The 26,005-nt window shown below is 38.3% G+C and overlaps 1 protein-coding gene across 1 annotated transcript in view; it reads left to right on the top strand.

Moving 5' to 3' along the window:
• gcgrb (glucagon receptor b) overlaps positions 1–20,699 on the top strand; it is a 69,223-nt gene extending 48,524 nt beyond the window's left edge. Inside the window, exons 2-14 of the mRNA XM_015045699.1 lie at positions 4,754–4,894; positions 5,079–5,175; positions 5,274–5,381; positions 8,272–8,360; positions 8,597–8,715; positions 9,957–10,113; positions 11,203–11,362; positions 14,714–14,774; positions 14,949–15,018; positions 16,538–16,626; positions 17,493–17,637; positions 19,389–19,430; positions 19,702–20,699. Of these exons, the coding sequence (XP_014901185.1) occupies positions 4,841–4,894; positions 5,079–5,175; positions 5,274–5,381; positions 8,272–8,360; positions 8,597–8,715; positions 9,957–10,113; positions 11,203–11,362; positions 14,714–14,774; positions 14,949–15,018; positions 16,538–16,626; positions 17,493–17,637; positions 19,389–19,430; positions 19,702–20,124 (1,614 nt within the window). The 5' untranslated portion in view covers positions 4,754–4,840 and the 3' untranslated portion in view covers positions 20,125–20,699. The remainder of the gene's footprint in view (positions 1–4,753; positions 4,895–5,078; positions 5,176–5,273; positions 5,382–8,271; positions 8,361–8,596; positions 8,716–9,956; positions 10,114–11,202; positions 11,363–14,713; positions 14,775–14,948; positions 15,019–16,537; positions 16,627–17,492; positions 17,638–19,388; positions 19,431–19,701) is intronic.
• The last annotated feature ends 5,306 nt before the right edge of the window (positions 20,700–26,005 follow it).

A 26,005-nucleotide genomic window follows, 5' to 3' on the forward strand; every position in this document is an offset into this window, starting at 1 on the left:
TGTGTCTTTAAAAAAAACATGCGTGTGTGCGCGTGTGCGTGTGTGCGTGTGCGTGTGCATGTGCGGACAAATTAAAAAATGCAAATGACGCCTACATACAGTTTGTTAAAGGAAACAACTGCAGGCGACGGAGCGTTATGAGTGGCTCCCAGATACACAAAGTGTGCAGAACGTAATGTGTGGTAATTTACATAGTCTGAATATCGCAAAGGAAAACAACTGAGCCATGCCGAGTAACTTGGTCACACAACAATTATCAGATATTCTTATTTTTATCTCTCGCTTCTTTGTGTGTCTTCTCTCCCTCTTTCCCTCTCTCTCTTCCTCGCTCCTCACACAGAAGGTTATGGCTTCCTAGTCCTTTTTCTGTGGCGTTGCGGCGTTTGCGTTGAAATGTCAGGTAGATTGCTGTAATAGTCACTCGAGTTCACTGTGAGATCTCAGAGTCAAACTGTGGCAAATAAAACGAATACTTAAACGTGGAGGTTTAACACAAAAACAAGATGAGACGCAGAGTTGTTAAGGGCACCGCATCATTATGACAAGATACGAAAAAGCACTAAACTTGAGTTTTGAGAATGAAAACCGCCGCAAATTCGGATAATTTTGTGATAGGCTTTCGACTGCAAAAACCGTCCCTTAAAGCTCTGAAGTGCACCGAGATTAAGGTAATCTTCCCGATCCCAAGATACCGCGCCACGGCTATAAATTAAAGATCAGGAAAGATGCTTTCAGGATTTAATGTCCGGCTTTCAGCCCCAGCTCCTCTGTGCTGAATATAAATATGATAATAAATTACAGTCAGATACCATCATGTCGTGACGTCGTGTTATCTGTGATTGGTTGTGCATAACGTTAAACCTGCCTGTGCGGGTCGGTTAGGTTATCGGTTAGTCGTCCTTTGCTGTGTGTCCTGGTTGCATGAAAACCTTGGCGGCCTGTTGCATAACCCATACACACATCTGTATATTAACATGAGCACGTTAACCTCTTTATGCTGACTTATCTGGCCAAATCAATTGCTTCTGTGGCCGCGTGTGTCATGAGAATTGGGATATAGGTTTTCATCTCCAAAAGGTTTTCACTGTGGCCGCTGTGTGATTTAATCTTTTTTCAAAACTAAATGTGTCGCCGGTCCTTGGGAAATATTTCTTGTGATATTCAGAAACTGGAGTAAAACATTCAACAAGATGAGGATGTGTGCTTAAAGAGGATTTAAACAGCTCATGGTATTCTCACTGCTTGTGCAAACACTTCAGCATGAAACCTTTGTCCGTTACCGTCTCACACAGAGATTGGAGTTTGTCCTTGGCTACCGCAGAAGCTGACGTCCACACTCGTCCTCTGTGGGAAACGGCACCAACCAAAGTAAATGCCACTTATGGACTGGCTCGTTTGCAAACATCAGCCAATAGCACTGAGTCTACGTAAAGCGGCCTCTCAAGATTTATTGTCCATCGGATAAGAAAAAATGTGCAAATAGGTAATTTATTCACGAATATGATTCGTGAATAATCTTATTCGCGTAACCATCTCTTTCTATGCATTGTTATTTTAATGTGTTATTATGATGTTAGTTTAAAATTTATTTCTTTTTAGTAGTAGTTTTACAGGGTAACATCTAGACTGCATTGAAAATGAAATCTTACTGGCAGTTTTAAATGGGTTTATTAATTTTATTAGTGTTAAAGGTCAACTTCTTAAAGTATAACCATTAACTGGATCTGCTAAGTAGCCACTGGTCACAGGGCTACTTTCCACAGGGATATTTTCCACAGAAAAATATCCAAACTGGTCAATCCACTACAATACAAAGTTGTGATTAAATCCCTAATACATGATCTTTAAGGCACATTTAATTAAGGTGTTTGTTAAAATCCTTAATTAAAGGTAAAAAAAAAAAAAAAGATTTTTTAAAATTATTATACCAAAAGAGCAAACTTTTTAATGGACTGACATGCACTCTTCTGATCTGATGATTTCGACACAGAAATGTTTGTATTTTCAAAAGCGTTGTGTTCATGGCATTTATATGTCTTTTATCCTTTCCAACATAATGAACATGATATGCATGTTTTCAACTATCATACAAATTATTTCAAGTTGTTCTTATCGTCCCTCGATATTTTTTTTTTCCTGAAACCTGCAGAGATCTTCTTGAAATTGAGGGGAAATAACCTTCATATAGAGAAGAGCTTAACAAAACGCTAACAGTGTGATAGTAAGTACCACAATCAGTGTTACTGTCGTGTTTCTTTCAGCTCATGACACAAATGAACAACAGTGGCTCAATTTGAAGCACCTCTGTATTTACAATAGGAGTATTTCCACTTAAAAACATATTCAGTCCTCCGTGGGGAACACCACGAGCAAAGCAGAGGGAGCCGCAGGCATGGCTCATAATCTCAACCGCTGCAGCTTAGTGGATAAGAACAGATTATTATTATTATTATTATTATTATTATTATTGCTGTTGCCAACAAAATCTATGGAAAGAGCAAAACCAACAATGTTTAGTTTGCCTTTCAAACCTGTCATACTTTGAAGCTTATCGTTCGTAATCCTCCTAAACCCTCTTGTTGTCCAGCATGTAAAGTTCTACAAATATGGGAAAGATAATCCAGTGATGGATTTTATATACATGAAAATTTTTTTTTTTTTTTTTTTTTTTTAAGGAGTTCTGGATGGAAGCAAATTAGTGACTAAATCGTTGCATACATTTTAAGAACCTCCCAAAGATTCAAATTTATTGTTGGATTTAAAAAAAAAAAAAAAAAAAAAGCAAATGCATTTCTCAGAATATTTATTCTTGCCCATATAATCCATTTGATTTCTTTGTATTTAGCCCCAAAACAACTTATGTTCCTACTCTGCGCTTGTTTGCTGTTCACTTAATAGGAATCCAATGTGTTCATAGAAAAAGAGGATTACAACTGTAGCATCAAATCCCAGCTATTTGTTTTATTGTTTGTTCTGTCGTCCTTTTAAAAAAAAAAAAAAAAGAGCAATGCTCTAATCTGTACAGCTTGACAGGCTATTGATGTTTTGCTCAGATCCCTGTGAGAAGCGCGGACTCTGCACTGGATACTGGATGGGATCCTCTGCGTCCGAAGCAAAAATCGACTGGAACAGAATGGAATTTGAAACGTTTTAGCCAAAAATGTTTCCATGCTCAAGGTGTTTTTTGCAGAAACGTTTCAGATTTCGTTTTGTTCTCCAACTGCGTGGGCGAAGAAGGTCAACCGGCGCCACATAATCCCAGCCTAGAAAAAAGAAACAGCAAACATGATTAAAGGAGAGCGCCTTGCAAAATGTGTTTTGTGAATCTGTTTACATTTTGTTATGTGAAAAGCTCAGCGTTGGAGTTTTGTAACGATATTAGATGAAAATAGTGAAAAATTGTAAATTGGAAGATAAGAAAGTTATGATTTTCAACAATTTTTATTTATTTATTTTTTTACAATTTAATGTCTTAAAAGTGTGCCACACATTTCATTAGCAACCTCACGCCACCTTGAAATTTTAACCCATTCTTTTTGGCAAAATACTTGAAGCTCAGTCAGATTAGACGGAAATTATTTGTAAACATTAATTTCCAAGAATTGCCATAGATTATAAAAAAAAAAGTACATTCTTTGACCTAAACCCTGGCTTCGCAGCCATCTTCCCACCAGCTGCAGCTTCCCCCGTTCCTGCTAAAGAAAAGAACCCAGCATAATGCTGCCACTGCCGTGTTTCATTCTAAGGATGATGTGTTCAGGGTAAAGTGTTGCTCCATTTCCCTCTCAGCTGACCAGACTCTGATGTAGATCCTCAGTCATGCAGGACATGGAGACCCTCAGGGCTTCAATAGAGGGCAATTGGATTTATTCTCCCGTTTCATAAAGAGGTTTTGCCTTTCGCTTGAAAATGATTTCACAATTCTGAGCGTTTGTTTGAAGTAGCTATAGGTGAAATGTACTCAGGTTACAAGAGAAGAAGTCCAGTTTTCCTCAGGCTCATCTGATGGAGCGTTCTGCTACGTCTTGTTTCCCCATCAGGGCTCCTAGCAGCAGTAGTCGTGGTAAAACAACAGAATCTACTGACTCTAAATCATGCATTTTTAATCGCATGTTTTTAAAAGAAAATCCAATCTGTTTTTAATTTATTAAAAAGTTTACGTTCAAACAATTTACATTTATTGAAATACTATTTGCCATGTTCGCCATAAGCACGGTGGTACTTGTGTGATGTGCACTACTTTGCGTTGATCCATCACATAATATCGTAATAAGGTATTTTGTATTATGTGGTCTTAATACAACAAAATATGCAGACATAAAAAAAAAAGCACAAATACTTCTTCTAGGTAACAGCAAAGTGTCTGTTATGATGAACCGATCGTTGCGTGGCATGTGCTGATGTTTTTAAAATCTCTCTCTGTTTTGGAGTATTGACAAGAGATCCTGTGCATGTACGGCAGACCATTAGTGACACGTTATGGATTGCGCATTCTCTGAAAAGCTGTGCGTGAGCTGAAATGAGTCGGGGTGTAAATTGTGCTCCAGGGCATCTTTGTTTTTCTAAAGGCCGACACGGAACAGCATGTGTTTGACATTAATGCTGCGAAATGTTTGTGCCGTAAACGTCCAGCTCCAGCCACCTCCACCACACTCTCAGAAAATAAATTCTCTTTCTATTTTATTTTGTGTGTGTGTGTGTGTGTGTGTGTGTGTGTGTGTGTGTGTGTGTGTGTGTGTGTGTGTGTGTGCAGGCCGTGGGGTGGAATAGGGCCGAGCCTCATGTGGGTTTCCTCTCTCTTCTGGTCCCTGCCGGCCCCCATCTTCCCAGCATCGGTGGGATGTCCCAGGTGTGTCTCCTCTTGGCCTTGCTTACGCTCTCCAGCTGCACTAAGGTACAGTGTTACTAATGCCCTCCCTGCCTTTCACACATAAAATTAAACACAACTTTAATCCCTCCCTAATCCACTCATCCTTGGGTACCACTGAGTGAGACTGAGACTGCGTAGAGAGGAGGGAGGGGGGGAGAACAGGGCTGTTGTTGTGTTGCTGGAGCCTCACGAAGCCTCTCCGTCGCAGGTGTCCTTTGCTAACTCTCTGGAGCTTGTGAAGGAGAAGTGGAGCAACTACAAGGACAACTGCACAAGCCAGATCAATTCCACACCCCCTGCCACAGGTGAGCGACTGAACTTCTTGACGATGAATTTAATGTCTGACTTACATCCATCCAAAGCAGCAATTATGTGCTGTTTTCTGTGTGTGTGTGTGTTGCAGGGTTGGTGTGTAACAGAACCTTTGATTTGTATGCCTGCTGGCCTGATGGACGTCCAGGTACTACTGTAAATGTCTCCTGCCCAACGTTCCTGCCATGGCATCGAAAAGGTCAGTAAGGCTGTGAAAAGAAAAAAAGGAGGTGATTCACAGTGAAACTGCATAACATAGCAAGAACAAAAATGTTGGCACTTGTATAAGAAGGAGTTTTATATTTTTTCAAACCTTGCTACCACCATTTTCTGTGTGCAGGATGATAAGAGAAACTGCATTGTTATAGTTTTCAGTGAAATTGGCCTCTACATCAGAAGAAGCAGTTATTAATGGCAGGTTCCAAGACAGTGGTCGACTTTATGAGTTATTGTCTAAAACATAAATTCACCGAGGTATTTTCAGGCGCTGAAAGTGAGCAAACCTGAGTTTGAGTCGTCTTCTTGTTCAGGAACCAGAAGATAAGTCGGATCTTTTAAGGCAAATTCACAGAGTTAAAAGATTCTCATTCAGACCAGGAATATTTTGGGATATTTTTTTTACCTTTATGCAAATTGCAGCCAGAACATATAGCTTTGTATTTAAAAAAAAAAAAAAAAAAAAAGAGCTGCATTAGATTTACTGGAATTTATAGTATCTGCTAAAAGTTGATTTTGTACAATCTGTCAAGATGTAGCTAACTGTGGCGCAGGTAATTTGGTAAAAAACAACAAAAAAAGCAACAACATTTATTTATTGATGTTGGGCCTCCTACCCCTCTCCATTAATTAAACATAGTTAAATCAAAAGTTCAACTTTCCAAAATGTTCTCAGTATCACTTAAAAAGTGATCTCTGTTGCTTTGGTCAGTTTGAACAGCTGCTATTTGTGTTTTCGTTCTTCTACAAGAGAAAATCTAACATTTTGAACCTCCAACTGGAGCAACGTCCAGTGGATCATAACGTTGTCTGATGTAAGCACTCTAATCCGTCGCCTGAATGTCTTTCATGTTTAGCTTTAATGAGTTTTGCATGTATACAGCACGTCACAGCACCAAAGTCCAGAACAAAAGAAAAATAAAACATCGGAATATTTTTGAACTGTTTAAAATAGGCCAAATAACCATTATTTTTATTTGGGTCTGCAAGGGCTTCTTAAATTTCTAAAAAGAGAAACAGGATAATTCGTACTGCATGCGGCTCTTGTGATTGTTGTCAAAGGTGCATCTGCTAAACACTGACTTGAAAGGTGGATGAACATTTTGTGTAATCACTCATTGTATGGTACATATTTTTATTTAGTTGTCATTATTTTGTTGATATCAGTTTTCATTTGTTTTTGTTTTTTTGTTTGTTTTTGTTTTTTGTTGTTTTTTTGTCATTTTTTCAATCTAAAACCTCTTCATGATCGATAAATAAAAGCATGTCCTCTAGTTGTCGCTCAGATTTGTCATCCAGTTACTCGCCACATGTTTTCTCCAGCTTAAACCCGGACATAAATCTATAGGTCAAAACATCCGAGGTGGTGAAAACTCTTTCTAGACGCTACCACCTACGTCGCTAAGAGACGGTTTTTATTTGCCGTGCCGTCTGCCTCTTTTCAACTCTTTGTGCGGATTCTTGTACTGTAATAAAATGCCGATCATTGAAGTTTCAGACGTGTAATTACGATCCGAGCTTCTTTTTTTTTTTAAGTTAATTAAAATTAAACTCCAAAGATAATTTCCCCTCTGTTATCACATCGTGTTGGAGCTCCAGCTTGTTAAATTGAACTCACTCTCTGGGGTGAAATTTCTAGCTGCGCAGTGCTGCTGTTTTCTCATTATCTCTGCGCCGCTCATAACGGTTGAATATGTCAAGACAAGACAAAGTCGGCGTCTGGGCGGTGTGTGCTTGTTTAGAAAGTTGCAACTAGAAATTGCAATTGTGGAAACACATCTTAGTCCTTTATAGAGGAATGGTTTTTTTTGGGGGGGGGGAGGTTCTAACAGCTTAAACGCTTTTACTATTATTGACATCCAGCGCAGAATAATGGCTTTGAAAAGATCTCGATTTATGTAAACACTCATGAAGGGAAAGGTTAAGTGGCCCATTACATCACAGGAGGACGACTCTTCCTGACCAACAAAACACCAGTACATGTAAGGTCTTTCTTTTGTTCAACATAGAAATAAAATATTTCAAGTCTTATAGCAGAGTTTTTTTTTTGTTTGTTTTTTTTTTTTTTCAAATGTATTTGAAAGGCTTTTCAGTCCGATGCCGTCAGAACTTATTGACATCAGCTCCTTTGAAAATCACATCAAGGATGCGGCGCTCATCCAGTGTCGTTGATACTGTGGATTCAATGGAGGAGAAGGATTCACTACAAAAAGCCCAGCTCTTCCTGCGCCCTTGCAATTTAATTAAATGAAAGACAGAAATGAATGAATGAAGTGAAACCTGCAATTTGTTGGATGAGAGATAAATGAAATGGATTTTTACCACAGCTTAAACCCCGAAGGTCAGATCCTTCTTGGTCTCGTGTGAAATCGTGTGATACACGTGTGATACTCTAATTCTGCTATTAAAGCATTAAGTCATTTTTATATTTATGTTACTGAAGTCGAGAGAGACTCTTAGCATTAATGATGACAGCATTCACTATAATAATAGACTTTATTTACAGGAGTTCATCACAGCAAAGAAGGACTTTGTTGCTCCTGTCTTGGTTTAGAGGGTTCGTTTGTGATCAGAAAGTCAACAATGTAAAAATAGTCGTGCAACACATCCGCATTCCATCGTGAAATATGAAGTGTAAATCCATTCCACTGAAAATCCACAGTGTTTGAACGGACCACTCACTCAATGTGAAAACAAAACATCATTTTCTTAACAGTGTGATGTCAAGGTGAGCTAAATACGGCTTCCAGGTGGAGGAGACGTTTCTTCACCACATGATGACATTTTGTTGCAGTTCTGAGAAGAATATTTTTTCTTTCTTTCTTTCTGAACGGTTGAACCCAGCCTCACATGTCCTGTGTCTTTGTGAACAGTTCAGCGGGGTTTGGTCTACAGGGTCTGCAACGAAGATGGCAAGTGGGGACAAAAGAACACCAGCGAATGTGACGACGATCCCGGCGAGGTGCGTGAAATCTTTGGGAATATTTAGCTCTGAACGTGTGGCAGATGGTCGGGTGATTCTTTAACTCTGACACAATCTAGAAAGGCAGAATGCAGTAAAATCTTCCCAGCTGTCCACAAAGAGGCCTTTTCTATGTTTTGTGTGTGTGTGTGTGTGTGTGTGTGTGTGTGTGTGTGTGTGTGTGTGTGTGTGTGAGGAGCACGAATGCTTTAAAGGTAACTGTGTTTGCATTTCAGTCGGGTTTGCAGCAGCAGTATGGCCGCATCCTCAGCAAGCTGCGCATCATGTACACAGTGGGATACTCTCTGTCACTCGGAGCGCTGCTGCTGGCCCTGGCCATTCTCATCAGCTTCAGGTACGATATGGATAGGACAGAGAGAAACAGGCGCTGGGATGAAGACAAGAGGGAAAATACATTTCTAAAAGAGAAAGAAAGAAAGAAAGAAAGAAAGAAACTGGAAACGGAGTTCCAAGGTAGAAATCTGGGGAAATAAGAAAGCAATTGAAAAATAAATTTAATAATAAAAAAAAAAATACATGATATAGATATTGAAGAGGTTAAATGGAAATGAAACAATTCAAGAATTAAACCGGTAGAAGACGATGAAAAGGCAAAAATAAATTGTGAAAAGTAGTTTTTCCCTCTACAAATTTCTTTTTTCTTTTTTTTTTTTTTTGTTGTTTCACAAGATTGCCAAGTAACTTTTAACAACAGGCAAAGAAACCCTGAGTAAATACATTTTTTAAGGATAAATGGTTTTCCAAACCAGCCAGATGGAACTATGTGGAAAAGAAATCGCCCCTTATAGCCAACATGCAGCCGTTCCACTGCTGGAACAAATACCAGCAAGCATTTGTGGCATCTTCTTTTATCACTGCAGATAAATTTTAACTCTTTCTGCAGAATTATCCTAATGAGTTAAGGTAATTAATGTTTGAAGGTTTTTATGGAGGACCAAAACTAACATAGTTAAAAATAAAAGCAGAAATATATGCATTTTGTTATTTTCTTTTCCTTATGCATGCGTTTTTGACAAGAAAACACATGTATACCTTGTGTATTTCTGCCTCATTATGTAAATGAAGTGTGTTTTAAGACTCACTTGGGATAAGGATCAATTTAGGCTGTTCATCTGCAAAATAAAGTTAATTTGGGGTTTAGTTTCTCTTTAGATGTAGCATCTGTATGCTGATTTTCTACAGATGGGGCTGTGATATTTGACTTTTACGACAGACATGTTTTGTTTTAGTTAGTTAGTAACCTTGCATAAGCTTGTAAACTGAACTGAAACAAAAAAAAATTAATTTGCAGTATAATTTCCTATTGGACCAAGATGTTTCTGATGACTTTTAATCAACACCTGAAAACATGGTTTGCATTTACCCAGGTTATCTCTACTTGATGTTAAAATGTGACGATCCAAAAACTAGAAGAAAGCCAAGGAGTGAAGAATAATGATAGAGAAGAATAAAAATGGATAGGGTGAATGAGGGAAAGAGAGAGAGAGGGAATAAAAGAAGGAAACTACAATGGATTGATTTATAAATGTGACCAATGCAAAAATAGAGATAATCCACTTGGTCAATTCTTCACAGGAAGCTTCACTGCATGAGGAACAACATCCACATGAACCTGTTTGCTTCGTTCATCCTGAGAGCCGTTTCGATTCTGATCAAAGACGCTCTGCTGAGCCTGATGCTGGACCCAAAGAGCGGCAGCGACGCCCAGACGCAGGCCTGGGTCAACATACCAGTAAGAACGTCAGCATCACCAGCTGGCACTCTTTTTCTTTTCTTTTTCTTTTCTTGTTTTTTTTTCAAATCAGCAACATTACTACGACACTTTGAGAAAAGCGGGGATTAATTTCAACTGTTATCTTGTAGCTTAACATCCCTACTAGTTCTTAGAGCAAATCTCACTTGCTTTCCAACTTTTAAGTAGCGCATGCTGCACTCGTGTTCGGTGCTTCTCCCAAAATCCTAAATTAAACCGAACGCAGCATAAATGTTCTTGATAAGGTGTGTTTCGAATACAGAATATTCAGAAACGGAGCATAGCGCAGCTACTGGGAAAAAGTGACTTGTTATATAACTTACACATTTTTCCACAATAAGTGTTTAGCTTTCCCAGCCCGTTCTTATTTTAAAATTCAGCAGCCGTCGCACAATAAGAAGCCGATTAAATATTGATTGTATGTTGAGACATATTGCATCTATTATGGTTCCAAATCAACAGCAATCTGTTTACTCAGCCTTGTCTTTCTTCTGTCAAGTCCTTCCCTGATATTTAAATGAAAAAACAAAAAAAAGCACAGTTTTTCTTCACCTGGACTTTAGTAAATATTTGTTTCATTTCAAGAGGAACAGTTCTGTGTCTGAACCAATCAACCAAAGATCTGAACATGATTTAATCAAAACAGGAACATACCATCAGGTGTGTAAAACGAACCTGCTTTGAAAGAGCAATCTCAGCTCATGTTCTCTATTTAAGGGAAAACGTCAAACAACTTTTGATTTAATACAGTAGCAGTGTTGGCTTTGGCCCATTTAAACTCCATACCTGACACTATCTCTCTAGTGATGACATTTTCCACAGATTTGTTGTTTAGGTCCGATGTAGTTTTATCAGGAAAGTGCTCAACACTTTGCAGCAGTTTTTAACTAAAAAGCTAAAGTCCACTTCAACATATCTACTTGAAAAAGCCAATATTTTTACCTCAACAAAGGTTTAAGATAAAATTTGCATGTAGAGGTTTTGAATGTTGATGGATTGCTCATGGTGCCCTAAAACGTAAGTGTCTCTGCTTTGTTTCCCCTGCTCCTCCTCCGCGTTGCATTTCAGGCCGTGATGTGGTGCCGAGGCGCCATGGTGATGATGCAGTACAGCGTGATCGCCAACAACTACTGGCTGCTGGTGGAAGGCATCTATCTGCACAGCCTCCTCGTCATCACTGTTTTCAGCGAGAAGAAATACTTCTACATTTACTTGGCCATCGGCTGGGGTCAGAGCCCACACCGTGACACGTTCACACGGCACACATTCTGACAGACAGCGAGACTTTACAGCTTCTACTGTCTGATAGCAAAGTTATCAGGATAACGGTTAGACTGAAATAAAAGTTTTATGATCCATTCAATTACAGGCATTGAAAGACTTGTGTCAGACATTCTCTTAACACATGCATTAATAAATCGCCTCTTGCTTAAAATTCCTGATTGAATTCAATTGCAACCAATTAAGGTTTTACTTTGAAAGTTTCAGCTGCCATTAAGTTGCACCTCTGAGCAACAAGGATGGGAAAACAAGACAGATGATAAAAATATAGGGGTTGTTTTAATGCAAATATAGGGGTGCTTTTCAGTCTGTGAGCTGAGTGAATTAAGTCCTCCTTCTCCACCTGTCCACTTCATTTTCCTCCATTGCCTTCGCTGCCTGCAGCAAATGCAACGTCAGTTAGCATTTAGCTAGATGCGTGAGCTCTTCAGAGTCGTCTGTTTTGTTTAACTTGTTACCAGCTTCTCAGATTTATTAGACACCTGACATGTAGTTGAAAGGTTTCCTATATTGGGGCTCACCTAGATATTGTGACTGTGCAGCTTATTGCAAAGGTTGGACACTGAAGTACAAACCAGTTAGTCTGGAGCGTTGCGATAGCTTAACCTGCTAGCAAGCCGTCACAGCTACTTACTGTGATCACACCACTGGTTTTGAAAACGGCCTCTCGGTGTTTTGCTCTTGAATTCGACTTAGAGTTAGATGATCTTCATTGCGATGCTGCAGTTCTGTAGCCATAAAATGGCTCTGTATGCCTGGAAAACACATAATATCACTGCTAACATTATTATATGACCTTTAATTCTGGCTAATCCGTCACAGAAAGTTTACAGCAATGGCTCCATTTGTGTTATGAATGAATTGTCTTGGTGCTCGTGTGAGTATTTTATAGAAGGTCCTCTATGATGTGCTGCGAGATGAGTTCAATGAAAGATGTCCTCTATCATGACATGGGCTTTATTTAAAAAAAAAAAAAAAAACACACTAACAAGACTTTTAGTCAAAGAAGACATGAAGAAAAACTGACATGTATATAACTTTTTAGCTCCTTATTGATCTAAATGTCTCTGATCAAACTCAGCAGCAGTGAAACCAAATCAAATGTCTGCTGTGATGATAAACTCTTAGATCAACTATGGATTTTAACATCTTGGTATCAAGTGAATAATCCCTCTTGGTTTTTTTTTTTTCTTTATTGTAAAAACACCCAAATCTCATAAGATCCCATAAATAATTCACTTCATCACTACAAAAGCAAGACAGAAAGGTTTTTTTTTTATTTTTTATTTTTCACAAAGCTTTTGGAGCAGACGAGACAAAGTAAGAGACTAAGCACATCTGCTCCTTTTGCAAACCATCTATATCTTCAGACCAGATGAAAGAAAAGAAAAAAAACAAGAAGAATGCCGGAGTTGTTGTGAAGCGAGGAAACATCTTTGCTGACAGATGTCTGAGATCATTTCATGCTCAGTCTTAAAACATCTACAAAATGTAAAAGGAAAAAAAATAACATGAAAGAGTAACATTCAGAACTGAAATCAGAATAAGAAATCCCAAAGACAAAAGCTTAATACAAGTCCAAGATGTTTATTTCATTAATATGTTAGTGACAGGTAAAACAAATGAGTTATGAGATGAATTTTTATACCCCAGATGTTCACATTTTGTCACATTCGCATAAGCTAGAGCTTTTCTTTTAACGGCGATGCAACAGAATCGTCCTCTTTGCCTTACAGTTCAGCCTCTTTTTATGTCACAGAGATTCTGTGTGATTGTACGGTTTATACGTTTTAGTTCACCGTTTCCAGGAGCAACACTTATAAGAATTACATTTCTAATCCAGGGACACAACCTAATCCTTTAATTTGTTCATTAGTGCATTAATGATTGGCAACTCCCTCAACTGGTTAAATATTGTGAGTTTTGTGCATTTTATTGGCTTAATGCAACAGCTGAAATGAAGGGCCGGTCTAACACTGAGGGGAAATCAGCTCATGGCCATAATAAATTATTTATTTGGTTGACATGATGCAACTGAGTTGTTGTTCTGTAGCCTCAGGCGTCTGTGAGCTGGAACTGCTGCAGATCCCCACAGATACCCTGACCAAATTAGAGATCTTTAAAGTTTTATTTATTTATTTATTTATTTATTTATTTATTTATTTATTTATTTATTTATTTATTTATTTATTCCGAACTGACAGAAAAGACAATCAAGAAAAAAAAAGAAAAACAAAATAAAATAGAATGAAACAAACTTAAGAAATAAAATGTAAAACAAATTATTTTGCCCATGTGACATGCAAATTTTATATTTTCTGTTCGAAAAGGAGCAGGTAGAAGATATAATATCTTATAATGTCCTGCTCCTTTCATACTTATCAATTTATAATCAATTAACTTTCAGAACATCAAAAAGAGACAACCTGTTTCCATTTTACATGATGTTTAACTATGTACAATTATTATATCATCAATTGCATAATAGACTATTAGACAGTCATCTTATATATCATATTTTGAAATAAGCTCTGTTTTCATCAGTTTTTTAAATTGTTTTACATTTGTACTTTTTTTAATTCATCATTCAATCCATTCCAGACATTTACTCCACACACAGATAAACAAAAACTCTTCCTGGTTCTTCTAATATGTTGTTTTTTTAAAAATATCCTTCACCTCTTAAATTGTAACCACCCTCTCTGTCACCAAACATTTACTGTATATTGTGTGGAAGTTTCTGATTTCTGACCTTCAACATGCATTGTGAAGTTTTAAATATTACAAGGTCCCAGAATTTCAGTATATTTAATTTGATAAATAATTGGTTTGTGTGTTCCCAATATCCCACTTTATGTAGTATTCGGATTCTTTTTTTTGTTTTTGTAAGACGTATAATGGCTGTAAATGTGTTTTGTATGTATTCCCCCAAACTTCCACACAATATGTTAAATGTGGTACAATGAGTGTGTTATATAGAATAAACAAAGATTTGTAGTCCAGGACTAAACTAGTTCATCTTAGAACAGCAACACTTTTGGCTATTTTACATTTTACCAGGCTGATCTGTGGTTTCCAGCCAAATTTATCGCCTAATAAGACACCCAAAAAGTACTCATCAAGTAAGGTGAAAACCTTGAAGTGTTTATTTTTTTACATAATGAAGCGGTCTAACGCTGCATAGCGACTCAATAAAACTGTTATAGAATAATTAAATAAATAAATGTTAGTTCTGTTCATGACCAGAAAGGCTGCTTTGATTGAGTCGGATCATTTGTGACCTTGCTCTTATTTTCAGGTGCGCCTCTCATATTTGTGCTGCCATGGATCACGGTGAAATATCTGTATGAGAACCTAGAGTAAGTACACGAAACGTGAAAGAGATTTCATTGTTGAAGCTTTTAGTGGCAGATGGTTATTCATATTGTAGAGAATAAAAAAATAAATAAAACGTTTACAGAATCTCAATAAGCTGCAGTGTATTATATTTGTGTGTGTGTGTGTGTGTGTGTGTGTGTGCGCGTGTGTTTTAGGTGCTGGGAGAGGAATATTAACATGGGGTATTGGTGGATAATCCGTTCTCCCATATTGTTTGCTTATCTGGTAAGTCTGTGTGTGTCACTCTGGTTCTCTTTATGCTGTGCCTCCCCTCCTTCACCAGTTTACATGTGAACAATTGATGAATCCAGTATTTTAGAACCAAAACTTGCATGAAAAGCAATGCGGTCAGTAACTAGAGGGAGCCTTTCCTTTCCTTGTGTTACTCTACTCTGAATCCTGCAGCAGTTTCCAAAGTAGCAGCATTTGTTAGCTCAATTCACCGTTTCCTCAAATTAAAAGCTGTTGCGTTAGTATTATAGCCCTAACCCTTTTATTTTATTTTTTTAAAAGTTCTTGCAGCATCACCTCCTCTAACAGCAGCTGACTAAACAGCCTGTGCCTCCTGATGTTTGTGCTAAGACAGTGTGGCCCCAGTTAATCCTCACATACAAGGACACTAGGTAACTGTGCAGGGGGAACACAAACATCAGCGTACCTTTTGTGTCGGCCCGAGTGAAGAGAGGTCTGAGAACCAAGGCTGTGCTTAAAGAAACTTTGGTTTTCTATTAAGCAGCTTATCAAACTCACAGGGCTTTGAAAGTAACCAGAATTACACCTTTTCTTTTGTCCTTAACCTTGTAGGTGATGCCACAACAGAGAAATGTTGGGTGAAAACTAATAATCCTCCCACCTGTTTGCTTTCACAAATCTCACCCAGCTCTCCTGAAAAGAAAGTAATCTCACTCCTTCTTCTTTGAAGTTGCTTAAAAAGTGTCTCCTCATGCACTTTGCATATAAAAAAAGAAAATGATGTTTTTGTCATTCACCAAACAATCTCTTGTTAACGTTTGCAATAACAAGACCCTCTTCTGTTCCGCATCATGAGTCATCCTTCCACTTAGATTTAGTGCAGATATGTGCCTTGCAGCCCTGTTTACAAAGCTGAGAACCAGTGGAAAGGCTGACTGCAAAACGTTTAGGTCAGTGCCGTCGACACCTGTTGGTTCTCTGAGATTAACTTTAAACTCATAGCAGGAGTCAAGAAATGAGATGCCAGCGCTCACCGTGCAAACATGACAGACTGCAAAAACATCCACCTGTACTTTGTAAAGAACTTACCTTATCAATAAAGCATCAATAAATGAATGCAAAATAATTGCTGGCCGTGAATTCCAGACTTTCACATGTGGATGTTTGCTGATGTGAAGAGCAGTTCATGCTGATTTACTCCTGATTCCATGTGACGAAATTCAAACTGCAAAAACTTGAGTGCTGTATTAATAAGAGTCTACAGAAATCTTTAGAATCTGCGTCTTCAGAATTGGCCATGAACTTGATCACCATGCGTAGGTCTCAATGTAATGCTTTTATTTTGGAGGCAAATACCCCTCCATGTTCAGATACTCCCGCCCCATCAGGAGAAGAAGAAAATTCTCACGACAGAGTGATGCGTTTTTATGTGCAGAACCTTTACAAAAAAATATCTACTGCAGCTTCAAAATGTCAACCTTGTTTTTCCATGAATTTCTTTCCTCAGTTTCTAAATTGTTTCCCTGGATGTTTTTCTGTGACTCTATTTCAGATTAACTTCTTCATCTTCATCCGAATAATTAAAATCCTGATGTCTAAACTCAGGGCTCATCAGATGAGATACACTGACTACAAATTCAGGTGAGACAATGCCCTTTTATTGAAAATGAATCAGTAAATGAAGGTACTTTTGAAAGTTCATAACATGAAGAATTTTAAAAAGAGAGTAAATCTTAAAGGTACATTTCCAGTACCAAAACTGACAAAAACAGGTAAAAATCCACCCTGAAAAAAGCTTTGGTCGACAAACTTGGTCTATCCTGAACCAAAGGTGAAGCTTTGTGACGGGTCACTGACCTTACTGGTTCAATAGTCCTAGCAGTTTATTTCAGTCGTCTCCCAGTCTATATCCCCTTCTGTAGATCATATTTACTGATAACCTTGAGTTTCTCTACAGAAGTTTCATTTCTGTTTGAGAGCAAAATGCAGCCACCTTTGCTAAATAGCATTGTTGAGCTTAAATTCAAATATGCTGATGAATCAGACAACCTTCGTGGAAATATTTAATGAAAGGAAGTGAAGATGCTTTTCAGCATCTCTACAGAGAAGGTAACTCTGTCTCATATATTCAGAATAATTCATTGGGTCTATGTTCTGTGACACATATTAAGACAATCACAACTGCCCGGGGATTGGTAAACAATGATTATTTTACATTACATTAATTTAATTAAACAGAAGATGGCATTAAAAATGGAAATGGCATTGCAAATGCACCTTTATTGATCAACCATTGTTTTTTTTTCTTTTCTGCAGCTTATTGTATTTTTCACTTTCACTTTCTGTTTTTTTTTTTTTTTTTTCAAAGCCTTACTCTATAATCTTCATCTTACACCAACTATTCTGCAGAGGAAGTGGTTGGATTTTACGATAAGAGTTTACCTTTTGGTTATGTGTCACATGTAAAAAGTCTTCACTGTTTTTTTGTTGTTGTTGTTGTTTCGCAGGCTGGCGAAATCCACGCTGACTCTCATCCCGCTGCTCGGCATTCACGCCATCCTCTTCACCTTCGTCATCGACGAGTCCGTCCCAAAGGGCTCCATGCTTCGCCTCATTCGGCTCTTCTGTGACCTCCTGTTCAACTCCTTCCAGGTCTGAACTCACAACTTTTACTTCTACAATATATTAGCACTACGAATCCCATGCTTTAGCTGTTTATACCCTTTATAAGAATAACAAACAAGGTATTTTTCCTTTCTTTGCCCTATCTGCACCTTCAAAAGCCAGCTGTCTAATCAACATGCATATGTTGTTGCACATTCAATTATTTTTCACTAACAAGCGCATCTTAATTCATTTAATTAATTAGCTTATTTTATTTAAGCAATTCAATTAAAAAAAATAAAACTCACTGATGATGAACAATAGATTCAGCAGCTCTAAAAATGCAAATATGACGTGACAAATGCAAAAATGTTGCTTTGCTAACCGCTTGTGTGACATAAAAAGCGTCTTGCACAAGGCAAACCACAAAAAGTAAATAAGATTAAAGAAGATGGTGGTTCACGGACTGCTGTAGCCAAGCATTTTAACGGAGAGTAGAGTTGATAGAATAATGTGGTAGGAAAAGGTGCAGCAGGAGAGAACCGCAGCCTGGAGGTGATTTAGAAAAAAATTAATAAATAAAACGCCTTGCAGAGTTTGACGCAGCTGTCGAAGACATGGACTGCAGCTTGAGTCAGAGCTGAGAATGTTGCATTTATTGTGTTCAAGTCTCACTGGACGAGGAGCTGGGAGACAGAACCAAACGGTCCACAAGTAATAAATCACTACAGATGTCTTCAAGGAAGTTTTCAAGCATTTCATGCTTCCCTGAGCTGACAGTCTTAACGGAGATGATTAAATCTTTTACCATCAGCACTTTGACCTACTCACACTTCCAAAAGTGTCAATATTTGTTTTAATTATCATGATTTCACTGTGCCTGATTGGTCAACAGAGTTGATTTAATCCCCATTGAGAATCGATGGAGTATTGTCGAGACCCAGCGATGCAGATGTACTGATAGCTGCTGTTGAAGCAGCAGAGGCTTCCTGAACACCTCAGCAGGGCGCCTGAACGCTTCTCTAAAAGAACTCAGAACATTTCCAGGTTTAAATTGTCTTGTGTGAAATTAAATGTTTCAGAGAAACTACATTTGAGTTTACGTGGAAGCCATGTTCAGCCAAATCAAATAAATAAGCAATTGAAACACGTGACTCTGTGCAGCGAGTCTAAATAAATCACTTAAATATAATAAACTTCTGGGTGAAATTCAATTCAGTGAGAAGCGTCTGTATTTGTAGCCTTTTCGAAGGACTCGGAAGATGGTATTTCTTCCACTTTTTTTTACTGCAAAATCTATTTGAAGTTGGAAAAAGCCTTTTACTTTGCCACACTGGCCATAAATTTGCACTTGTGGTTTTACTTTTCAAACTCACATTTCCAGCTTTCACTTGATTTATCCGGGTGAAACAGATCAATTCAACCCTTAAACCGGTGTAGCACTTCAGTAAACTTCAAAGAGCTGAAGAGCAATGTTTAAAAATCTGCTTCCGCTCTCTGGTCCAATTTGTTACACAACCACTTGGCACAGCGTTGTTACGCCTGTGTGACATGGAAACGCTCTGACTGTTTAGGGTCCGACGTTCCTCAGCTGATTACGTCTCGATTAGCATGATTTAATCATGCCAACACGATGACTCCTTCAATTACTTCCCAGGGCTGGTTGAGTGAAGTTGCGGCGAGAACGACTGAAAACTACTCACAGCAGCAGACTGAGAAAGCAGGAATATTGCTTGGTTTAGCTATTTCTTTAAAATAATAGAAAACTGTTCAGATTAAACGTCCGACTTTCATTGCAGGGCCTGCTGGTTGCCATACTGTATTGCTTCGTCAACAAAGAGGTGAGGCGCTCTTGCTTTCACGCCAGGAACACTCTAGTTTGATCCTCGCCGTTGTTGCAGTGCTTGATATTTCCGCTTGAACCACTTACTGTTTCGTTTGTAAAGCTAAAAGCAATTTCATTTTTGATCTTGAATAGAAGTTGTGCCGCAACAATAGCCATCTACAAATCTAAGCTTTTACACGCAGTCGTTGGCCAGCCGTCCTTCATCTAACGAAGTGCTGCTTGTCGTCTGCGCCCCTTTGCGCTTCTCCACTCCAATCGCCTCTCAGGTTCAGTCCGAGATGCTGAAAAAGTGGAAGAGGTGGAAGCTGGGGAAGGACATAGACGAGGAATACCGCCACACCCACAGCCAGACGCCGCACGTCAAGAGCGGCAGCATCGCCACCGGGAACCTGACCGACCTTCAGGACAACAATGCCAGCGACCCGAGCAATGACTCGCCCCGCGCCAACAGGGCCAACTGCCACCCGCCCTGCTCGGCCGCGCCCGAGGAGAGCCGCAGGCTGGTGGTCTCCTACAGCAACGGGACGGGCAACGCCAGGTCCGCCAAAAACAGACAGGTCTTGCAGTTCACCTTCCCGCCTCAGAGAGGCGCCACCAGCAGGGGCAGCACCACGACGGAGGACATCAGTCTGGAGGATCGGGCGCAGCGTCGCTCGTACCCACAGGAGGGAGATGAAACCAGTGTCTGAAGACGACATTTTGTTTTGTTTTTAGCACAAAACTCTCAGCTTTCTAAAGACCGTGCACCGATGGTAAAGGGGGAAAATATGCAAAAAAAAAAGAAAAGAAAAAAGAAACACCCCATTTAGATCACTTCTAAAAGGAATCACAAGATAAGCTTACCATGTTTAATGTAATATTTATTGCTTATGATTTAACGATTTGAAGTGAGCGTGACTGGGCAGCGTGTTTTTACTGACGTTTTGGACGAGCACATGTCCAACATCAGACCTTCTTCACTGCTGCTGTCATCATGAGGTCTGGAGGGATCCGGGGGTTTGTTTGCACCAGCGGACATTTACTCATGGTACACGATGGCTTCAAGAGCGAGTGCAGCAAGCACGTCTCTTATTTTCTCAGAGGTCATGAGAGCATCCGGACTGAGGTGTTCACTCGAGACAAATGAATCGTTGTACTTGATGCCGGTAGTAAAAGCGCGTCACACCGAGGGAGCCGCGCTGAAGAGGGGCGCTTTCATTTTTCCAAAAGACTCTGTGATTGTGTTGAAATGAGTGTGATTCGAAATAATCGATGCCAAATAATACGAGGGAACAAAAATTAATAAATATGATAAACATTTTGCATCAGTTGGGTTCTGCATTGACATTTTTTAAAGCTTTATGTTACTTTTATACACAAATGGCAACATTCAATCCATTTTTACAAACATTTTTGCTTGAAATGGAAAAGAAATATAAGTAAATTTAAAGTATTTTGTTGTCGCTTGCATATAGTTTGATCTTCATGCAGTCCATGTAGTGCTTATGTTAATTTTATGAATTTCTGTGTGCCCAATCAGTGAAAGATTCACTATCACTGCTTAAAGTAAAAAAAAAAGACTTTCTTTTATGAAAATGTATTTGGTGTATCTTTTTAAAGTGAATGTAACTCTCACTACGATTGCACAGCCGTTTTCTATGCACCCACACTTTTATTTTTTTTTCTATTGGATCATGTTAAGCAGAATGCATCACCAAGTGAAGATGTTAAATTTGATGAAAAGACTTTCTGGTGAAGGTTTTATATCCAGTTCAACGACATCTGAACCGTAACATTGTGATGTAAATAACACCAATAATTCACTTCTATGTATTTATTTCATTCTGTCTGGAGTTTGAGTCAGGGATCATATTTATTTACAGAAGCAAGATGATGTAAAAAAAAATATAGAACCATTTTTATAATGTTGTGCTATAAGAATTGAACCGTCGAGGATTTGCACAAAAAAAAGAGAGACAGAAAACAGTTTGTGTGTTTTATCTTGAGTGTTTGAATGTGGCGTGTACAATGTAACTATAATAAATAAAGTACTAAACATTAAAATTGTAATGGCAGGCAGGTGAAGGGGCAGATTGTTATTTCTGGTGCACATGGTTGAAACTTAACATAGTGTCATTTTTTATATGTTTAATTCCCACTTTAAACTTTAAGCATTTGTCAAGAGGTCGCCAAACTGTACACGGTTTAAAAGATTTAAGAAAACAACCTGGTTGTGTCTAATTTCTTTTTGTGAATCCATGAAAAATAAATTCTGTTTGATTTGCTCTTTGGATACATGTTGAGTTTCTCTAACATTTCCTCAGCACACTGACAGATACTTTTGTCAAGTTTGTCGCAGAAAAAGAAAAACACGATACACATTTCAGAGGAGTGAAAAAAACTGCACCTGATTCAGGTTAAAGAGATTGATTGGATTTTTGGAAATGAGGTTCTTTGAACCCACCATAAGTGTTTCAGTGAGCCATCAGAGTTACAAACCCATCTTTGTCTCAGCTGAGGAAAAATTGGTTTATTTTCACAAAGAAAAGATCATATGAGGCACAAACTGAGTGACATCTGTCAGCCTGTGAGAGGCTACAAATTCATGAGTAAGTTTTTGTTGTTGACCAACTAAAACGACTGCAGGGCGCATCAATGATTCATCCAGGAGGTCGGAGAAGATCCCAGAGCGAGAGCTGAAGCACTGCAGGCCTAGCAAGGGTCAAAGTTCATGAGTCAAAGGGATTAGATAAAATGGGGGCGTTCCAAGAAAAGAAACACTGCAGAGCAAAAAGAACACAAAGGCCCAAATTGAAAGCTTTTCTACTCAAAAAGAAAAAATCGTCACGATCCCCAAGAAAACATTTTATGAACTGATGAAACAAAATCAAACTTTTTTTGATGTGTGTGTTTTTACTTTTCCTATTAAAAAGCAGCCCCTTGATCTACGCTTTGCTTTGCTCAGAGGGTCTGGACCCTCGGTAATTGAGAAATGATTGCTTGCTGGAAGCGTGGACTCTGAAGTTTGAAACGATTGGATCTGATTTTACAAAGTCGCTGACGTTTGGCTGAGGCGTTGTTCACGTCCTGTTTTCTTTGCTGGAGCTCCACCAGGTTTGGAAAGTGTTGAGTAAATGGAACCATGTTTTAAGAAATGTTGGTCATATTAACTCAAGTTTTCTTCGTCTGATAAAATTTGTTTTCTGATCTGAAACATTCAATTTGGATTAAAAAAAAGGACAAAAACTGAAGAAAAATGCAACAGGAAAAATACATCTAACTTTGTGAAATAAAACTAAAATTTCAGATGTATCAGGCAACATTTACACTGCTGCTATTTTATTTATGTATTTTTTATTGCAAAAAGGCCCTTTTGTCTTTGTCTATAGTCCTGAGTAACCACAGAAGGAAAACGAAGCGTGTCAGAATCATCCTGAAGTAAAGAGAAAGCAAAACTTTAGAGACTTGAACAGTAAGCTTTTTACAACAGAAAAAAAGGATTACGAAAATACGGTTTTAAAATTACGACAATAAAGTCATAATATTGTGAGAACTGAGACGCAAAAAAATCAGTTTTATGACTGCAGCAAAGTGAAGAACATTGAGCATCTTGTGAAGTTTTACTTAGCTATAAGTCTTACAGATAAGGAAATACTTAACCTGTTAACACGTCTGCTGCTGATAACATGTTTGTAATGTCCAATCTCAAAACATTACGACTTTATTCTCATATCATTTTTTACTTTATTTTCTCTTAACCTGGCCCTAATACTCGTTACCTTTTGCTTCAGATAGTTATTCTGACCAGGTTCACTGGTGTTTAGCGTTGGATGTGGAGAAATGGACCGAGGACACACAGTGTAAGTCACCATTGAACTCTGTTTATATTCCTCATATGCAAAGCTGAAGCAAGTCATTTTGTTCTGGCAGCAAATAAGATACTGACTGCTTGCATCTACTAGCCACAACCCCGCTTTAAGAAATCAAACAAATAAACTGTGTAAATGTTTAATTTTGAAGACATGTGTACATCATGTATAGATGATTAACTGATTGTGAAGGCTGTTGGGTCAACGTACCATAAAAATTACTTTGATTTGTTTGTTTGTTTTGGTGAAGAAGGTGTTTTGACCTGATGAATTATGTATTAGCTGCACACACATCCAGTAATGTATGCATCGCTACGTTGTGTGTGACTGATCCTGAAATCTTTATGAAAATATCACTTCTACCTGCTGTACATTTACATATAAGAGAAAACACAAACAGCTGGAGGCAGCAGGAGGAAACCAGCAGGGAATGCCGTGTGGATGAACTCTGAGCAAACAGCAGCAAGGACTGATTTTAGTGTGGGACTAGATCAAGTCACATTATAGAGCAACATCATGGACATAATTACTTACTCTGAGGCAATAACCACTCTGTTAAAAAGTCAAATCAAGTTTATTTGTACAACACATTCCCTCAACAAGGCAGCTCAAAGTGCTTTGCATCATAAAAACAATCGATTATGAAGCGAAAAGGATATTGGCAGAAATTATTTGGCAAGTGTTTCATTCCAAAAACACGATTAGAAGACAAACTTGTTACTCTAAATTAAACTCGAGGCCCGTGGGCCAAATCCAGCCCGCCACAGCTTTTTATGTGGCCGTCTAGATTCAAGACTTAACACTAGGTGTGCTTAACTATTATGTTATCAATTAAGTCAATGCAGTTTTATCTGTTTACTGCCAAATTATATCAATCAGTCCCTCCAGTTTCTTGAGAATTATTGTGGAAATTCATACAAAATCTAAAATTCACACACTTTTTTTGCGCTAATGCATAATTGGGAGTTTATTGCAAATTTTTCTCAAAAATTGTCAAAAACTTTCTTACTTGTACTAAACAGCTGCCTCAGCCTTAATTGATGTCCTATCATAGTCAATGATCTATACAGCGAGTAATTAAAAAGTTACATTTACTGTGATAAATAAATGCAAATATGTCCAAGTTGGTACCACAAACACTTTGGTTTTATTGCAAAAAAAAAATAAAAAATCACAAAATGTATCACGAAAACATGGAGGGACTGAAAAGATGTTCAATAATATTTAATTTGAAGAATTCGTTGAGATTTTAACAGTTTGTGAACAGGTTTTATCAATACATTCTGGCACAACCGGCCCTTTAAGAGCCTTCATGATCTTGATTTGGCAACCAACCCTTTAAGAGCCTTCATGATCTTGATTTGGCCCAAAACGAAAATGAGTTTGACGCGCCTGATCTGAAGATGTGGATCTATGCATAGTTGCTTTTTTTCCAGGCCATGGCTGCTGGAGTCAAACAGTAAGACAGAAACTCAAACTTCTGATTATACTTTGCTTCACTTTTTTCCCTGATATGTCCATCATTCTTTTAAAGGGTAAAGAAATTAAACATCCCTGGTGGAAAATCTGTACTTTCCTTCACTCCAATCTTTATGTGTGCAGGTGAATTAAAACCTTTTTGAAACGCAGATTTAACTTTTGGTAAATTACCTCTATTGCACTTTATGAGGTCCAGAGGAGCCCAAAGCATTTCACACTACAGTCCTTCACCCATGCACACACACATTCAGCCATTCACCCATGCACACACACATTCAGCCATTCACCCATGCACACACACATTCAGCCATTCACCCATGCACACACACATTCACACACTGATGGCGGTGAGCTGCTGGACCAAGGAGCCAGAAGTGTATTTCCCTTTTAGCACTTATACAATTGTAATTAAACTATCTCAAAGTAAGGAGTTTATTAAAAAATCTTATCCAAGAAACAAAATGTTCATTCCCTTCTCCTCTGGCAGAAGGCTGCGGAGCATCAGGTGCTGAGGAACAGCTTGTTCCCCGAGGCGGAGAGACTCTTAGCTGGAGCTCAAATGTAGCCTCCAAAACAAATAAATTGGCTCAATAATTGTTCATTTGTACAGTTCACACTATCGCTGTGAGTTGTCAATATTAGTCCCTTTTGTTTTTAGTTTTATGTATGTATGGCTGCTAGTCTAGCATGTGTCTTTACGTGTCTTCTCTGTGTGAGATCTTGAAAACTCAATTGTGTGTTGTATCATGCAGAAGAATATTTGACACAATAAAAGAAAAATAATGTTGAAAGAAGTAGCTTTCAGGGTGATTTGTTGTTTTTTGCAAATTCAACTCTGGACAAGCAACTTTTGGAAAGACGCTGAAGCATTTTCATTCAGTCTGATGGATTTATTGCCAGAGGAAAACATATTTGGAAAGCTGCAAAGAGTGCAACCTTTTGTTGAAAGTTTGAGCCTGAATACGAGTTTATGCCTCCAACCTGTCTTCACCACATTTTTACCTGAAGTGGAGCCCATTAATTACTAATAAATATTTACTTTTTGTACTGCATGGACGACTCTCAACACAAATTCAGGATGACCTCTATATCCTAACAAACGAGAACACATTCAGCAAACACATTCGTTAGCAGTGAGAGCATTCCAAAAATAAATTGCAATCAAGAAACATTTCAAAATGATTGTAAAAAGTTTATGTTTTATTTAAAGATTTGCAAGGATTTGTATGGAGAAAATGAGGAG

Source organism: Poecilia latipinna, unplaced genomic scaffold (assembly GCF_001443285.1).
Source record: "Poecilia latipinna isolate Pla-1442-1.1 unplaced genomic scaffold, P_latipinna-1.0 Scaffold740, whole genome shotgun sequence".
In the NCBI taxonomy this organism is placed as follows: domain Eukaryota; kingdom Metazoa; phylum Chordata; class Actinopteri; order Cyprinodontiformes; family Poeciliidae; genus Poecilia; species Poecilia latipinna.